The sequence below is a fragment of the Eptesicus fuscus genome, chromosome 22 (genome assembly GCF_027574615.1).
Source record: "Eptesicus fuscus isolate TK198812 chromosome 22, DD_ASM_mEF_20220401, whole genome shotgun sequence".
In the NCBI taxonomy this organism is placed as follows: Eukaryota; Metazoa; Chordata; class Mammalia; order Chiroptera; family Vespertilionidae; genus Eptesicus; species Eptesicus fuscus.
In genome coordinates this window covers 15,911,362-15,930,782 of record NC_072494.1, presented here as the reverse complement: position 1 = coordinate 15,930,782, position 19,421 = coordinate 15,911,362, and the positions used below count along the sequence as shown (strand labels likewise).

At 37.5% G+C, this 19,421-nt stretch overlaps 1 protein-coding gene across 1 annotated transcript in view; it reads left to right on the top strand.

Moving 5' to 3' along the window:
- Positions 1-19,421, top strand: part of ASH1L (ASH1 like histone lysine methyltransferase) — a 118,514-nt gene that overhangs the window by 30,582 nt on the left and 68,511 nt on the right. The window contains exon 4 of the mRNA XM_008155687.3: positions 16,394-16,495. Within this exon, the coding sequence (XP_008153909.2) occupies positions 16,394-16,495 (102 nt within the window). The remainder of the gene's footprint in view (positions 1-16,393; positions 16,496-19,421) is intronic.

Below are 19,421 nucleotides of genomic sequence, written 5' to 3'. Positions count from 1 at the left end.
TTTTTTTTTGTATACACTAATTCAATAGTTACAAATACTCCTTGTTCTAGGGAGAGTATTTTATTAATTCTGTATGTCTCATAATAAAAATCTAAGCGTTCAAATTATCAACCTATAAAATTTAACTGAATATTCAGAGGGACTTCATTTGTAGAGTGCCTTTAAGTATCTTTAAAAGTTGCTTCAGCCGAAACTGGTTTGGCTCAGTGGATAGAGCGTCAGCCTGCAGACTGAAAGGTCCCAGGTTCGATTCCGGTCAAGGGCATGTACCTTGGTTGCAGGCACATCCCCAGTAGGAGGTGTGCAGGAGGCAGCTGATCGATGTTTCTAACTCTCTCTCTCTCTCTCTCTCTCCCTTCCTCTCTATAAAAAATCAATAAAATATATATATAAAAAAAAAAGTTGCTTCAATTGGATATAAAATAACATGAAACAAATTAAATAATGCATTTGTAATGTCTAGAAAGTGTCTTTTAAGAAATGAAAATATATAAATTAAGAAAGAGGAAGCATTACCCATTCAAATAGGACAGTAATTTTCAACTTCTCATGGCATACATAACAAATATTTTTGCCAACCTGACCAAAAAAAATAGGCATAATTTTGATTCATTCACAATTGGACAGCTATTGTGTTGGGTAAAAGAGGTCAGTGCCCTGACTAAATAATCAAGTATTGCATGTTTTAAAAATCCATGTGGCACATCAGTGTGCCTCTTGAGCACACAAGTTGAAAATCATTGATATAGAAGATATCTCTAAGTCAGGAGTTGTTGTTTTTATCAAAGATCTCAATTCTGAGGCTTTGTAAATAACTTTGGGACATTCATAAAACCTCTGACGTAGTAAGTAAAATTGTATGTATGTTTTAGGAGAAAGTGCATATGTTTCATCAGATTCTCCAAGTAAACTTTTTTTAAGACTCAAAATCACTTCTGATAAAATGGGATTAGTATGGTTATAAGAAGTGTTTTTCAAAGTGATTTGCACATAGTAAGCACACATATGTTACATGGTATTATTCACCCAGAAGTTTAAAAACTTGTGCATTTCAGGAAATGATAAAACCCTCAAAAACAAGTTTGTATTCCTGATTTTCATTATTTATGAACTTTTGAAAAATAAAAGCTACCTTGGTGGAAAAAGCTGAACATTCTTTAGTTTTGTGCATTTTTTAAAAAATATATTTTATTGATTTTCTACAGAGAGGAAGAGAGAGGGTCAGAGAGTTAGAAACATCGATGAGAGAGAAACATTGATCAGCTGCCTCTTGCACACCCCCTACTGGGGATGTGCCCGCAACCAAGGTACATTCCCCTGACCGGAATCGAACCCGGGACCCTTGAGTCCGCAGGCCGATGCTCTATCCACTGAGCCAAACCAGCCTCGGCAGTTTTGTGCATTTTTAATATTTGTTTAATGATAGAGAGATAGGCAATCTGAGACCTTTTAGTAAAGTATCTCTATATATAAAAGCCTAAGGGACTAGAATGACCGGTTGCTATGACACACACTGACCACCAGGGGGCAGATGCTCAACGCAGGAGCTGCTCCCTGGTGGTCAGCGCGTTCCCACAGTGGGAGTGCTGCTCAGCCAGAAACCTTGAGCCAGCCAGGCTCATGGCTGGGGAGCATAGCGGCGGTGGCGGGAGCCTCTCCTGACTCAGTGGAAGTTGGACATCCCCTGAGGGCTCCTGGACTGCGAGAGGACACAGAGGACGCAGGCCGGGCTGAGAGGGGATCACCTCCCCCCAGTGAACGAATTTCGTGCATTGGGCCTCTAGTACATATATAAAAAGATACATTAAAAATATATATGTTTTTTAAAAGTTGTGAGAAGGAGTTTAGAAGAGTTGGAGAAATTTAGGTGAAGGTGAAGTGAGATGTCAGGTTAGGTTGTTGACTGTATCATCTACATGGACATTAAAGGCATCCAAGAGGCCACATAAAGGACTTAGGGTGAGGGTGAATGTGAGCTTGATTTCGGGGTCCTCAGGGAATGAAATAGCAGGGTAATTTATCTGATGCAAAATATCTACTTTAAGAACAAGAACTTGTCCTTTTTTACACTCTCCTTTAAAAAAATAACATACAAAAATATTGAGACCTCTCTGAAGTCGTTGCTCCAACACCAGTTTTCTGTCACCAACTGGTTTTCCTACACAATTTATTTCATTTTGTTTTCTTTAAAAAAAAAATTCTAGTTATGTTTTTATTGATTTCAGAGAGAGGGAGAAAGAGATTTGAAACATCAATGATGAGAGAGAAACATTGATTAGCTGCTTCCTGCACACCCCGTACTGGGGATCAAGCCCACAACCCGGGCATGTGCCCTAACTGGGAATCAAACCAGTGACCTGTTTCATGGGTCAATCCTCAACCACTGAGCCACACTGGCTGGGACATTTCATTTCTGATACCTGCAGTTAGGGAAGACCCCACAAGTTAAGAGCAAAGTTCTAAGGATGACTGCCTCCATTTAAGATGCTAGCTGAAAATTTCATTGTCCCCAATTCTCCCACACTTCTGCCTAGCCTACTACAAATTTGGGGCTTCCCACAATCCTTCAGGTTTGATAATTTGGTAGAACTACTCACAGAACTTACTGAAATCACTTATTTATGATTACAGTTTTATTTTAAAAGATACAGATTAAGAATTGAAGAGATGCATGGGGCATTGTCTGGGCAGAACGGGGGATACAGAGCTTCCATTCCCTCTCTTTGTGGGTGTATTGCCCTTCCCACACATCATTGTATTCACCATTCAAGAAGCTCCACTAGACTTCTGTGTCTAGAGTTTTGATTGGGGCTTCGTTATATAGGCATGAATGAGTAAATCATTGGCCATGTACTTGAACTCAATCTCTAGCTCCCTTTCATCCACTTTAGATTGGGCTGGCCCAAAGTTTCAACCCTCTAATCATGGTTGGTCTTTCTAATAGCCAAGCCCCATCCTGAGTTTCTCTCTGGGTCCATCTTAAGTTACCGCTTTGGCATAATGCACACTTCTATACTCAGAGAATTCCAAGGGTTTTTGAAACTACGCCAGGAATCGGAGACAAAGAACAGATATACAAGGGTGGATAGAAAGTAGGTTTACACTTGGGAGTAACTGAAACAGTTTATTTTTGTACAACTAATTATTATATTATTTTCCATACAACTGTAAACCTACAGTAGCCCACTCCTGTATTATTATATCACAAATTTACATTCTTCTGTTAATTGGATTGTATCTTGGAATCTCTCCTCTTCACAATTACTGTTGATAAGTGGATAGAAATGGAGCTTGTTTTTTAATAGGAATTTTATTTTAGGTACACATGAAAATTGGCTTACCTATCCACTTAAAACCAGTTGAGAAAAAATATTTTTAGTTAAGGAAAATAAAAGTTCTAAATAAGTCATGAGGTAACTTTTAATCAAGTCACTTTGAAAGTAAGAATTTACTTTGTTTAGGCAAAGCTTCATGTATTTGATTTTTCTTTTAATCTTAACTATTTTGATAGTAGCTGTCCCTTCAGCAGATATTCTGTGTCTGTTGTTTGCCAGGTGAAGGAATACAAACATGAAAGAGATATAATTTCCACTCTCAAGGAATTTATAGTTTAGCAGAAAACAGACATGTACACAAATAATTATTGATAACTGCTAAAGTTGAGATATTCACAACATGTTTTGGGGAACACAGAAGATAGAGACTTACTTAAAAGGAACTAGGAAAATGTTTTGGTTCAGTGTGCAAAGGGTGGAGGGTGAAGACTGTATCTTATAAATAAGCTTCTCTGGGTCTGATACTGTGTTTAGATAACTGTAGTCTGATCTGGGACCCAGGAGATGAGGCTGGAAAGACAGGTAAAGCCTCTTGTTTATATAAGATACCAAGTAGTTTGGCATTTACCCTATAGTCAATGGGAATTTATAGTTTTAAAGTAGAAAAATGATTTGTCTGAGCTTATATTGATCATGGTATGATAGATTAATTAGAGAAAGATCAGGTGGACCAGTTTGGAAAATTTCCCACCCAAATAGTACAGGGGCTTTAACTTAGAGATAGTGAAGACATATTCAGAAGTAAATTTACAAAAGGAAGGAAAGGGGGAAAGATTTTAGAATGTCTTCAAGATATCCTTCTTGGGCAGTTGGTTGGTGATGTGGTGAAGTGAAAAAGAGGTAGGAGGTATGCAAAAGGAGAAGGTTGGAGATAGATAGAAAACGGATGTGGGTTTATGCTATTTAGTGAGATAAAAGGATCTGTTGCTCAAAAGAGAAACCTGAAACTACAAGTTTTAGATGTGATTGTTGAAGCCATAAGGAACAATGATATTTAGGGGGACACACTGGGTTTTCTAAGGGAGCTTGTAGTCAAGAGTACCAGGTGCTACAGACATCTGTTAGATAAGGACTTAAAAGTAGATAGTTTGCTTTGGCAGATTACCTTTTGTGATTGTAACAGCCATTTCCATAGTGTCAAATGTTAGATTTCTGCGGGTTAAGGAATGAAAGGGAAATGAGGAAATGCAGACAATTAAAATTCTTACAGCTTTAAATTTTGTAGCAATTTTGTCCAGTTTATTATTTACTCTTTTCTTGTAGTGTCAGGGAAATAATTGCATTTTCTCATTCTGTGATTATTTCAGTGTCACAACATTTTTCTTAAATAAAAAGCATAACTAAACATCGTGCTAATTTTAATTAACCTTGGTCTTCAGTTGATATTTTTTCCATACATGACTTGATATATTCATTAAACATTACTTCGTATCCTGTTAAAATGTCCAAAAGGCTACTTACTATATCATGTATTCCAAAATTGTCAATTATCTTTGTGACATTGTTATTCTAGAACAGATCTCAAGAGCCAAAGCTGAAACAATTTAAGCAAGAAAATAAATAAGAGTATTGGATTATAACCTAAAGAATAATGTAAATATCCATGAGTTCATGCCAATATCAATAAATGATTGATTAAATAAATAAATGGAGGAACTTGACAAATCTTTCTTATAATATATTTAACTATTCCCTTCAAGGAGGTAGAACTTAATTTCCTTCTTGTTGATTATGGACTGAATTTAGTGACCTAGTTCCAAAGAACAGTATGGAAAGGAAAAAAAATAGTAACTTTATAGTAAAGAAGCCTAGCACACAGCACCTTAGCCAAATACAAGGTTAACTTCATCAATAATAAATCATCATGGCAGTATGTATCCTTTGATATAATATGATTGGAAATTCTTTCCAAAAACCCATAACACCAGTCTAATAAAACATTTTTTTAAAAAGGACATTATACAAAATTAGTGGCCTGGTGCACAAAATTCGTACACGGGGCGGTGTCCCTCAGCCCAGCCTGTGCCCTCTCCAATCTGGGACCCCTCAGGGGATGTCCGACTGCCGGTTTAGGCCCGATCCCTGTGGGACATCCCTCTCGCAATCCGGGACCACTGGCTCCTAACCACTCACCTGCCTGCCTGCTTGATTGCCCCTAACACTCTGCCTGCCAGCCTGCTTGCCCCCAACTACCACCCCTTTCTGGCCTGATCGCTCCAACTGCCCCTATCCTGCAGGCCTGCTCACCCCCAACTGCCTCCCCTCCTATTCTGATCACCCCTAACCACCTCTGCCTCAGTCCTGCCACCATAGCTTTGTCCGGAAGGTCTCCTGGTCTAATTAGCATATTACCCTTTTATTATTATAGATACCTGACCAGTACACCTTAAAAGTATCAAGGACCTGTTAAAAAAAAAAAAAAAGGAAAGATTGAGGAATTGTCACAGATTAGAGGAGATTAAGGAGACATGACAACTAAATACAGTGTGGTATTCTAAATTGGGCCCTATAACAGGAATAAAGAAACAAGTCAAAAAATTATCTCAATGTTAATTTCATAGTTTTGACAAATGTGCTAAAATTATATAAGATTTTAAAATTAGAGGGAACTGGGTAAAGGAAGATAATTCTTACCTTGTACTGTCTTTGCAACTTTTCTGTAAATTTAAAATTATTTAAAAACAAATTTAGTTTTTTTTAATGAGTGGACTATCAGGGACTTTCAGTCAAGATGGAGAAGTAAACACTATGCTTGCCTCATTCCATGGCTACATCAAATTTGCAACTAAATTATAGAACCATCTGAGGACTAGGTGATTCAGATATGGCACCCACCTGCACCTGCTGGCTTGAAAAGCTCCAGAGGCGTGCGGGGAGGAACTGAATTGTCTGGCTTCAGGTTAAGGGCTGGAGGGGCAGCTCTCTCCCAGAAAGAAGTCCTGGCAGGCACCATTGTTTCTTTGTTGAGCTCTCCCACACAGCCAGCAGGTGCAGGCGGGTGCAATATCCGAGTTCATCCACTTGGTCAACACCACTCCTCCCACCCTGGTGATTCCCTGAGTCTTGCCCCAACCTGAACCTTTTTCAGCAACTATTTCTTTTTTTTTTAATCCTCACCCAAGGATATTTTTCCATTGATTTTTAGAGAGAGTGGAAGGAGAGAGGGAAAGACAGAATATTAATGTGAGAGAAACACATCGATTGGCCCGGGCAGGGGAGGAGCCTGCAAACGAGGTTTGTGCCCTTGACCAGAATCAAACCTGGGACCCTTCCGTCCATAGGCCAACGCTCTATCCACTGGCTAGGGCTTTCAGCAACTATTTCTCACAAGTACCCAGCCATTGCTCACACTATGGACTTTCTTAAAAATCTCTCAAAGATTTGCAAACCCCAAACAAACTGCAGCTGGTGCCCTATACTGTACCTCTTGCTAAGTGACCTCTGGCAGTAGTGGCACCCAGTCTCTTCAAGATGCCTCCATGCCTAGCAGAGTCAACTACCAAACACAGATCACTTTGTAGCTCCTACCAGGTGACCCTAGGTCAGACACAGGCCTGGAGCTGTACCAGAACTCCTCCCAAGAGGTCCAGGATCAACACACCTGGTGGCCAGCTTCAGACAACACCAGAGCACCATCCAAATAGATCCACAAATGACACACACAAAGGGTGAACTCTGCAGGCACCAGAGCCCCACTAAAGCAGATTCTACTCTGGGGTCAGCCCCTGAAAAACAGCCCATTCGTTGTAGTCATATATAGTCCTCATCCAGTCAGCCTGAGGGTCAGTCCTACCAACTGACGTGCCAGCAGCAGTTAAGGCTCAACTACAGCAGGAGGGCACACAAAACCCACACCAGGGACACAATTAGACCACTCAGCTAAGGTGACCTGGGAATATCCGCACTGGGCCCCATAGGACACCTACTACATAAGGCCACCCTGCAAAGGCTGAGTGACATAGCAGATCTACCTTGTACATAGAAACAAATGCAGGGAAGCAGCCAACATGAGGAGACAAATGAAAGAATATGACAAAACTCCAAAAAAAGAACTAAATAAAAATGGAGGCAAGTAATATACCAGATACAGAGTTCAAAAACACTTTATAAAGATGCTCAATGAGTTTAGGGGAAGAAAAGATGAACTCAATGAGAACTTACTCAGAATTTACACAGTGATAGAAACTATAAAAAAAGAACTAGTCAGAAATGAATACAGTAACTGAAATTAACCTTTTGCACTCGGATGTCTAGTGTAACACGACATGGTTAGCATTAGAATAAAGGAATCAAGAAAAAAGCAAGCGAGTGCAAAGGGTTAAGAATACATTAGATGGAATCAATAGCAGATTACAATAAGCAGAGAAATCAGCAATTTGGAGTACAAGGTAGCAAAAAATACCCAATCAGAACAGCAAAAAGGATAAAAAGTTTTTAATGAGGATAGTATAAGTGAACTCTGGATGATATTCACATCACAGAGGTACCAGAAGGAGAATGAGTGGACAAGCGATGGCGAACATATTTGAAGCAATAATGACTGAAAACTTTACTAACCTAGTGAGAGAAATAGACATACAAGTCCAGGAAGTACAAAGAGACCCAAACAGGATAATATCCCAAAGAGGCCCAAACCAACATGCATCATAATTAATATGCCAACAGGAGAATCTTAAAAGAAGCATGAGAAAAGTAGTGAGTTATATACAAGGGAGCTCCAATAAGACTGTCATCTGATTACTCAACAGAAACTTTGCAGACCAGAAGGTATTTGAAATATTCAAAGTGATGGAAAGCAAGGATCTATAACAAAGATTACCCTGAAAGGCTATTATTTAGAATCCAAGGGTAGATGAAGAGCTTCTCAGACAAGAAAAAGCTAAAGGAGTTCATCACCGAACTAGTATTATAAGAAAAATTAAAGGGACTTCTTAAAGAAGATGAAGAAAAAGGAAAGAAAAAGTATAAATAATAGCAATAATTACATTAAATATCATTATAATTATGTTAAATAGTAAATGGATTAAATACGCCAATCAAAAGACATAGGGTGCCCAGCCAGAGTGACTGAGTTGATTGAGGATTGATGGTCTTGTGCACCGAAGGTTACTGGTTTGATTCTGGGTCAGGGCACATAGCAGGGTTGCAGGTTTGATCCCTGGGTGCAGCATGTACAGAAGGCAACCGATCAATGTTTCTCTCTCACATCAATGTTTCCCCCCTCTTCCTCTAAGCATGTCCTCAGGTGAGGATTGAAAAATAAAAAAGGATAGATAGATATATAGAGTGGCTGAATGGAAAAGCAAACAGACTTATACACTTGCTGTGTACAAGATACTTAAGATCAAAGGACATGCATACACACACTAAAAGTAAAGGGATGGAACAAGACATTTCATGAAAATGAACAAAAATGGGGTAGCAATACTTCTTACAGACAAAATAGACTCTTCTCTCCCCCCCCCCCCCGCCAAATTATAAGAGAAAGTTTATTGAAAATTAAGAGCAGTAGAAGTGAAATAGTGGAGCTGTATGGGCTCAAAAAACAAATTACAGAGGCAGAAGAAGGGTTCTTGGAGCTTAGGAAAGGGAAAGGAAAAGCAAAGCAAAGGTAACTCATCAGAGGAGAAGGGAAAGGCATTGCTGAGCGGGAGTGCCCAAAATAGACTTTTTATTTTTGATACTAGAGGCCCATTGCATGAAGATTCATGCAATAGGCCTTCCTTCTCCTGGCTGCCGGCACCGGTTTTCCTCCGGCACCCGGGATCCAGGCCTTCGCTCCAGCTGCAGTGGAGAAGCCAAACCTCGAGGCTAGGCTTCTCCGCTTCGGCTGCAGTGAGGCTTGGCTTCTCCGTGCCAGCCGTGGCGGAGAAGCCAAGCCTCGAGGCTTCTCCACTCCGGCTGCAGCAGATAAGCCAAGCCTCTTCAGTCTTCAGTCATCTTCAGTTTTCAGTCTTCACTCCATGCCTGTGTATGCAAATTAACCCACCATGTTTGTTGGGTTAATTTGCATACTCTTGATTGGCTGGTGGACATTGCAAAAGTACGGTCAATTTGCATATTTCTCTTTTATTAGTGTAGATATTTTTATTGATTTCAGAGAGGTAGGGAGAGAGAGAGAAATGGCAGTGATGAGAGAGAATCATCAATCATCTGCCTCCCCCACTGGGGATTGAGCCTGCAACCCAGGCATGTGCTCTTGACCACAATCGAACCTGGGACCTTTCAATCCACAGGCCGATGTTCTATCCACTGAGCCAAACCAGCTAGAGCCCCAAAATAGACTTTAAAACAAAGGCTATAATAAGAGACAAAGAAGGACATTTGCACATGTAATAGCCAAGATATGTAAGTAACCTAACCATCTATTCATAGATGATTGAATAAAGATGTGGTACATACCTATATGCAATGGAATATTAATTGGCCATAAAAAAGAATGAAATCTTACTATTTACAACAACATGGATGGACTTATGGGGTATTATGGTAAGTGAAATAAGTCAGACAGAAAGGCAAATACCATATGATTTATATGTGAAATCAAAACGAACAATACATATACAGAGAACAAACTGATGGTTGTCATTTGGTAAGTCAGGGGAGCTGGGGTGAAAGGGTGAAGGAAGTAAGAAGTACAAATTGGTAGTTACAAAATGGTAACGGGGATATAAAGTGCAGCACAGACAATAGAGTCAATAACCTTGTGTGGTGTCAGTTGGGTACTATTTATTGGGGGGATCACTTTATAACTGTTAGTTTCAATAAAACAGACAATTGATAAAGTTATGGTGATGTAAATTTGAGGAAAAGTAAATGAAATCAGATTAGTGACATAGAAATGATAGTTATTATGTAGTCTGGAGCAGAGCATTTAACCCCTTTTTTTTTAATAGATAGGGGCTCAGACTGATTTAATCACTCAAGCAGTTTGGAACTAAACAAATTAAATCTCATAAAACCTTAAAAAGAATAGCAGGTGTCTAGTCATTATAAATGATATGTGTGTGGTGGTTAACGTTTTTCTTAAGTTACATAGTCTTTTATACTAGCTGTTATCTACTAACAGTCTAAAATCAGCTTGTTGCAAATGAAATTATACACTTTAAGTGGGCCCAGGTTTCTGGTTTCACCCAATCCTGATAATTAATTCTATTTCATTAAGTATCTGTGTTAGGTAGACATGAAATAAGTGAGAAAGAATTTGTGACCTGTAGTGGCAGATTCCATTCCTGATTTTTAACATTTTCAACTCATGGCTGGCTGCATATGTCAGAACCTGTAACCTGATTTCAAAAATGGGGTGAGCACTATCATGTAGTATTTTTTGCTTTGACAGATTACAAATTATAGGAAAAAACAGCCGAAACCGGTTTGGCTCAGTGGATAGAGCGTCGGCCTGCGGACTGAAAGGTCCCGGGTTCGATTCCGGTCAAGGGCATGTACCTTGGTTGCGGGCACATCCCCAGTAGGGGGTGTGCAGGAGGCAGCTGATTGATGTTTCTAACTCTCTATCCCTCTCTCTTCCTATCTGTAAAAAGTCAATAAAATATATTTTAAAAAAAAAAAAAAAACATAGGGAAATTATTGTAGGTGTTGATAACTATTTTGTCCTCCAAGAATAAATTAGTGGTAAATTTTTTTGTTCAGAAAAAGTATAAATACTGTAAAAGCATAATGGTTGAAGCAAAGTATACCAATTTTTGTTTTCTTTTTAACTAAAGAATGTAAGCATTGATCAGAATTTTCTGGTTGATAACAATTTCTCTAGCATGGTGTATAAGATACACCCATAAGTGAAGTATAAACATGTGGAGATGAAATCAGAAAATTGATTGTAGTGGTTAGTGCAGTTTGGGGAATTTCCAGAAGAATTTCATTTCAGTGAACTGATTTGGGCCTTATGAGGAAAGCCCAGAAAAACAAAAGCAAAAACACAGAAAAGAAAAATAAATAAAATAGGAGCAAACAGACTTTTGAGCTTAAAAATCACCAGCTGAATCATTTTCTCTTCTATTACGTTTAATTGGTGAGTCAGGTAAAATTTTTGCTTTCAGTAAATGTATTTCCCGAAATTGGAATCAGCTGTTTTTATTGTGGAACCAGTTCTTATATCTCTCTCAGCAGTCACCTTATTCAAAAGAAGCTTCCAGGGCTACTATGAACTATGAAACAAAGCAAAGGATTTGGAACTTGAAACAAAAAACCTTAATCAGACATTTTCAAATAGTTTGGTATTTTGTGTTCATATTCTTTTACTATGGTAACCATTTTTATTATAACCAGTTTTGATTCAGTCAGTGTCTAACAAACATTGCTAATAGCCTTGCCTTATAAATGATAAAGGAAAAGGAATTTCTTTCTTAAAATTTTGCAACTATTTTTGTTTTGGTGAAAAATAATGATTTAAATGTTAGAAATTTGTTTTAAATGTTATTTTACAATCAATTTTTCTTTGAACTGATTATTGCATAGTATCCTTCCAAATCTAGCGTACTTACTCTGTTTTACCCAAAGATACTTCTTCCTAGCATTAGAAACATCAAAGAACCTGTTGCTCATTCAAAGCATTGCATAGTTAACTTGGGTCTTTAGTGTTGAACTCCCAACAGTGCATGACCAAAATTTACGCTATATTAAGTTATGAAAGATTTAATAATGGATTTAGACTAAAGGAAATACATGTTTTATCCAACTGTTGTTGGTTTCATTCACTTGCTGTTGTTTTTTTGCTAATTTACATTTGCAAATTCTTCCTTTTGTTGTCTAGGATTCTTCAATGAATTAGTTTGAATCTTTTTATTCCAGTGTTTTCTTTGTAATGCCTTCCCCCCCATCCCCACAGATACTATTATCAGTGGAAATTTTCTCTATTTATGCGGATATCTTTGCCCATTTGACTCTATCTTTACACCCAGGCATCTATAAATGTAGTAGTATTCCTTTTTTATCTTACATTTCAGTGCCTCCTATGTAAACATCAATCAAAATGTCTTGTGGCAGATAAACTTCAGAACATCTTCTTGGTTTCCTCTCATTGTTGTGTATAATGTGAAGATTTCCAGATGCTTATCCCTTTAAAATCCAGTTATGTTCTTTTTTGTTTTTTTCAACTTTCTGGCATTCTTATCCATGATTTCATCTTATGGTTTTGCTATAAAAGTACCATCTTTCCCCTTTTTGTCTAATTTGACATAGAACCTATCTTAATCTTTAAAAGCTCATCGAATAGTGGCCAAATAAAATCCAAAAATCCTATCAAAACAACTTCCAGGGCTCACTCACATTTCCAAATTTGTTTTTAATTCTTAATTCCCTTTTTATTATCCCAATTGTTAATATTCTCTTTGTTCAATTTCCCTCCTTACTAGTAGTCTGCTTTTTTTTTTTTACATGAGGTCTCTATTTTTCTAACTGAAAAAATTACTTTATTGTAGTAATCAGCTTACATTTATGTTGAAGTTCAATTTTATTTAGTGCATAATCTATATTTTCTGCTTCCTTCATTTATGGGTATAGATTTCTAAACCTATTTCTGAAGCTGTTGTCTGAGTTATGAGACAGTAGTGTTTCTACCTAATAGTTTTGTGAATTGAGGAGTTCCCATTTATATTCTTTGTTTACTTATAAAGTACTTAATTATTTGGCTTTACACTATATTGAAATGAGAAATGATGGAACTCTCTGGTATCTAAAATTAAAATCATATGTGTTCTTTGTGTGTATTATCTGAGGAAGGGTATGATTTTCTTGAACTGGAAACTTAAACTTCTTGTCCTGTGAGTAGTGGAGAGTCTTCACATATCCCTCCAGGCAGATCTAAAATGACCACGTATGAGACATGAACAAACATTTGTCACGTGATGGAGATAGCAACAAAGCAGGAACTCCCCTGAAAAATGAACTATGATTTAGAAGAGCCAAATAAGAAAAACAGAAAACTACCTTCTCCCCGGGTACAGAGCGAATAGAGCCAGACACCTTCAGGTTGTGACTCATTGTTTCTCACCTCTGGTTTTACTGATGTAATCTAGGGCATAATCCCAACCCTGGAGAAGCTATGGTGAAGAATCAGTGAATTAGAAGATTCACTTCATAGGAGCTTTTTCCAACCTTGCTGTTACCTACCAGCCTTGGAGGTACCTATGTTATTAGTACTTCTTAATTGGAGGTACTTGTTTTACCAGTACTTCCTTATATTTAAGAGAAGTGCTTAATATTTTAAATTAGTTCCAGTTTCTAATTGGGCATAATGTGAGAGAGCTTTAGTAATCCAACGTTCAAGTATATTTATTTGCCTGCATTTTATAGTTTAATTTGTAGCAGAGCCAAAAATCAAGCTCACCATGCCTTACTCCATAGTCCATGTACTTAACACTATACTACACTCAACTCTGCATTGTATTCTGTTTTAGGTTTTGAAAAAGATATATAGGTCTCTTTTGAAGTAGACATGCTTGTTCTCTTTGGATATTATCTTGCTGTTCGCCAGCCACCCAACTGCATAGTGGCACTTATAAAATAGTATACTTCTGGCAGTTTTGGAGATAATGTTTGCAGATTTCATATGATTAGGCCAGTTTTAACATGCTTTTGAACGTCTTTTTTAGGTTGCTACCTCTTGCACATAAGTTTATATCATCGTTTTCCAGTCTTAAACTTGGTTGCATCATTAGTTAATATTGTTTTCAGGAATCCTCATTCTCTTACTGCTAAGCAATGTTTTTAAATGAAATAAGAGTCTAGATCTGATGATTACCAAGCCCTAGAGATTGGTGTCTCAGGGATACAACTTTATTCCCCTCAAATATGGAATATTGTCAAGAACAGTTCTGCTCTGTTGAACAGGGAATTCAGACAGACTTTTAAAAATGAAAATTGAGAACCTTCCTGAATGAAATTTTATTCTAATCTCCTATTAAATCCTAAGAATAGGCTGCTGGCCTCCATTACTTTCAGGAAATGAAAAATGGCTCAGAAGCTAAGTAAGCTAAGCCATCTCTTTCTCAATTGTTTCAGTTTCTCAGGAATTGCTGTACAATGCTGCCAATAACGATCTCCGGGGATCTGACCCCCATTCCACCTCCCACTGCCTCCTCTGCAGCTCCAGATGCCACCAAAAGAAGGAGCTTTGAAGAAAGTGCCTGTACCCTCTTTTACCCTGAGGTGGGTGAGGCCAGGCAGGGTGATTCTCAGGATATCCTGATGATCAAAGGTATAGTTGAAGCCTTCATCAAGAATTTCTTGAAGATGACCAAGGAATTTGGGAAACATTACCAAATAGCCTAAAAACTGAAGATGGAGCTCAAGAATGGATGGCACAAATGCCACCTGAAATGTATTATATGCTGACATATATGACCCAAAATAAGCTCCTTGAGGACAGACTGTAATGCTGTTTTTATATCTATTCCACAACCTCTACAATGTCTGGCATAGTACCAAGCATGTAAACTATATTCAATAAATGTTAGTTTGTGACTGAGAGGAAAGACTTGATAGAAAGTGCTCTCCAACCCATCTTTCCTTAGCACTTAATCTAAGAAAATAGAGATAGAGAGAGTTCAATGATGTCTCAAACTTCTTGGCCACTGTTGTCTTCTGTCTGGCTGTCTCTCTGAGTAGGAAATATTTGTCCAGTATTAAGTATGAATACTTAAAGTTATATCTTCACTGATGCCTGGGCTTTTACTTCTTAGGTATTTTATTGTATTTAGCTATTTGATGGAAATCTTATCTGAACCATAGTCTAGGGTTTTTTAAAATCCTTTTGTATCTATTTTTAAGATTCAATAATAAAAAGTCTTGCTTCTTGATTAGATCTTACCTTGGTCATCACTGTGTTTCAGAAGTAGGCTATGCTATCACAACATCAATTTTCCAGAAATCTAACTTGTTAATCTTGAATGGCAATGCATAGTCTTATGTCTTACCTGAGCAATGCTAAAAGAGTCTGCTAAAAGAGTATTTACAGTAATGAGATCGAAGATATGTAATATAAACAAAGCTCGTGGTTTACTTTTTCTCTTAGAGAAATGGAGATACTAGAAACAGCTGCATTCAGTTCTTCAATTTGTCCTTCTTCTTCATTAAGGAGTTTGTCCTTCTTCATTAAGGAGTTAATTCTTATTTAGAGTCAGATCTTAAAAATCTCATCTTCAATTATTTGATTTCTTGTACCTTTTGTGCCTTCAGTTATATGTAAGGCTTTTTATTTGTAACTTTTTCAAGTTAAAAGTGAACATTTCAGAGTGCTACTAGTTTTTTGACAAACATGAAATTGACATTCCTTATGTATTCTCAACAGCTAGCTTTTTAGGTTATAAGGAATCCAATGAGAAACAAGTATATTTTATTCAGGAAAATAATCTTTCCTGAATGACTTATCTCTTAAATAAGAGATGTGTTAAATTATGCTGCATTGACCTGGTGTTTTGGTAAAACTATGAGACGTTTTGAAGGGAAATTGAGTTTATCTTCGTGAGCTTTTATGTACAGCTTTAAAGGGGGTTTATTCTATTTCATGGATAAATTAGTTACTTCTAGAATATGCTGCAGCGGGAAAACATAGAATATGAAAATTACCTCTAGATGAATATGTGGATTTTAGGTCTAATTCTTTAATTTTCATCTCTGATTCTAGTAAATGAAACAATCAGACTGCATTGTAAGTTTTGTTTGTCAGTTTATATGGTTAATAATCAGGAACAGATTTTATTAGGATATTGTTAGTGGTTTTTATCAATAAACATCTCAATTATATGTTTCAAAGTAGTAATACATAAAAACTGAATTATTCTGTTCATTCTTCCACTAAAACTAGTTTTCCATCTGTTAATCTAACAAGAAATTGTGTATATGAAACCTGTGAAATTCTTTTGGCAGCATCTAGTGTGGTTTGTCCTCTGCTTATTGTCCTGTTACTGTCAGCTCAAAAATCATATTACAGGGAATGACAGTGGCAACAACTAAAATGTTACAGTGCTAACACAGTATGGTTTAATGTTATTTTTATACTTGAATTTTCCTATGATTTCTATCTTTTCCTGTCTCTCCAGGTTCCCAAACAACCTCAGATAAGTCTTCCCAACGACCATCAGAGAGTATGAACTGTAGCCCTACACGGAAGAGGTCTTCATCTGAAAGTACTTCTTCAACAGGCAAGTGCTGTTTCTTTAACCAGACTTTAAAGATAATTTCTGATCTGTTACTTGTGAATAGACTTAAAATATAATATTGTATATTTATAATAAAAACTATAATTTATATCTACACTAATGAAAGAATAAGATGCAAATTGACCATACCTTTGTGAGGCCCACCAGCCAATCAGGAGTGAGTATGCAAATTAACTCAATAAAGATGGGTTAATTTGCATATGCAGGCGCCTAGTGGCCGGTGGCGGGGCAGGACGCTCGCATCGTTGCCATGGCGATGACGCAGGCGTTCTGCACCACTGCAGCCACTCCGGGCCTCTGGGCAGCATGGGAAGGCGGAAGGGCGGCTCCGGGTCGGAGCGAAGGTGGTGCCGGCAGCCAGGGTAAGGAAGGCCCATTCTTGCACAAATCTTTGTGCATCGGGCCTCTAGTTGACATATAATATAATGTTGTATTTTAAAAAGTTGCTCTGGAGTCAGTAACAATGTACATTGAAACAGTATAATAGTCTTCCCCTTTTACTCCTTTGTATCCAGCTAGACATACAGTAGTCCTCCCTTATCCATAGAGAATCTGTTCCAAGAACTCCAGTGGATGCCTAAAATCACAGATAATACTGAATCATGTTTTGTTCATGTCTTCCACCCACAAATTTAATCCCTTTTCCATTTTAACTAAGTAATTATCATCCCCATGGCCATAACTTTCACAATTTGAGATGTGACAGCAAAACTGACATAAATTTCTTTTTCCTTCTTTACAATTTCTTAGATAGAAAATTAATTTTTACTGTAAATTTTTACAACCTCAGCATATGATTTTTTTTTCTTTCCCTATTATGAACTTAACTTTCACCCTTTCATTTAAAGGAAGCACTTTATGGCTTCTTTTTGACATAGCCCAGCTGCCAGCATCACTACTCTTGTGATTTGGGGCTGTTATTAAGTAAAACAATAAGGCTAATTGAACACAAGCACTACTACACTGATACAGCAGTGTCCTGTGTTTTCAGATTGATGCTTCCTTTTTTTAACATATATATTTTTTATTCATTTCAGGGAGGAAGGGAGAGGGGGAGAGAGAGAAATATCAATGATGAGAGAGAATCATTGATCAGCACAGGGGATAGAGTCCACAACCTGGGCATGTGCCCTCACTGGGAATTGAACCGTGACCTCCTGATTTATAGGTTGACGCTCAACCACTGAGCCACACCAGCCAGGCATCTCATCATTGATGTTTCCATCTCCCTCTTCCTTTCCCTTCCTCTATCTGATATCAAGAAAAACATATTTTAAAATATAACATTCACGAATCTCTGAATTTAAACAATTTATGAGTTTGTAAGAAGAATATTAATATTTATTTCTAACCTCAAAATTAATAATGTTTATGTATTTATAATTAGCAATATTTATGTATTTTTTATATATATATTTTATTGATTTCAAAGAGGAAGGGAGAGAGAGATAAAAACATCAATGATGAGAGAAAATTCTTTTAGGAGTTTTATGGGTTTAGGTCTTATATTTATGTGTTTAATCTCTTTTAAGTTTATTCTTATGTATGGTGTATGAAACTGGTCTAGTTTCTTTATTTTTTTTACATGTATCTGTCCAGTTTTCCAACACCATTTATTGAGGAAACTATCTTTACCCATTATATAGTCTTGCCTCTTTTGTCAGAGATTAATTCACTATAAAGGTGTGGGTTTATAGTCTGGGCTCTCTATTCTGTTCCATCGGCCTATTTGTCTGTAGTTATGCCAGTCCATGCTGTTTTAATTAATATAGCCTTATAATTATAGAAAGAACTTTTTTTCTTTCTCAAGATTGCTTTGGCTAGTCTGGACTTTTATGGTTCCATATAAGTTTTTTAAGTATTTATTGTAGTTCTGTGAATGCCTTTGGTATTTTAGTAGGGATTGCATTGAATCTAGAATCTTTGGGTAGTATGGAAATTTTAATGATGTTAATTCTTCCCTATCCATGAATTTGTACTTATATTTTCCATGTATTTGTATCTTCTTCAGTTTCTTTCTTCAATGTATAGGACTTTTACCTCCTCTGTTAAATTTATATACAAGTTTGGTTTTTTTTAAATGCAATTGCAAATGGGATTGTTTCTTTTCTTCCTCTTTATTTTAATTTCAGAGAGAGGAAGTGAGAGGGAGAGAGAGATAGTAACATCAATGATGATAGAGAATCATTGATTGGCTGTCTCCTGCACTCCCCCTACTGGGGATTGAGCTGCAAACCAGGCTGTGCCCTGACTGGGAATTGAACCCAGGATCGTGGGTCGATGCTCAGTCATGGAGCCACACCAGCTGGGCAAGGATTTTTTTTCTTTTGTTTTGTTTGTTTTGAGAGATTAGGAGAGAGGGAGGGAGTGGTAAGAGGGAGAGAGAAAAACATGAATTTGTTGTTCCACTAATTATGCATTCATTGGTTGATTTTTTTATATATATTTTTTTATTGATTTCAGAGAGGAAGGAAGAGGGAGAGAGAGATAGAAACATAAATGATGAGGGGGGGAGGGAAAAAAAAAAGAAACATAAATGATGAGAGAGAATTACCCATCGTCCGCCTCCTGCATCCCCACTCGCCCCTCCCTCCGAGATCAAGCCCACAACTGGGCATGTGCCCCCGACCGGAATCGAACCCGGGACCCCTCAGTACCCAGGCCGACGCTCTATTCACTGAGCCAAACCAGCCAGGGCCATTGGTTGATTCTTGTATGTGCCCTGCCCTGGAATCTGAATCACAGCTTGGTGTATCAGAATGATACTCACCAGCTGAGCTACCCAGCCAGACCTGTACAGATTTTTTAAATTATAATTTTAAAGCTTTACTTAAGAAGAGAGTTTTACTTCTATTCCTTTGCACTTAAGACATTGTCAGAAAAGGCATTAAACTAGCAATATTATCTA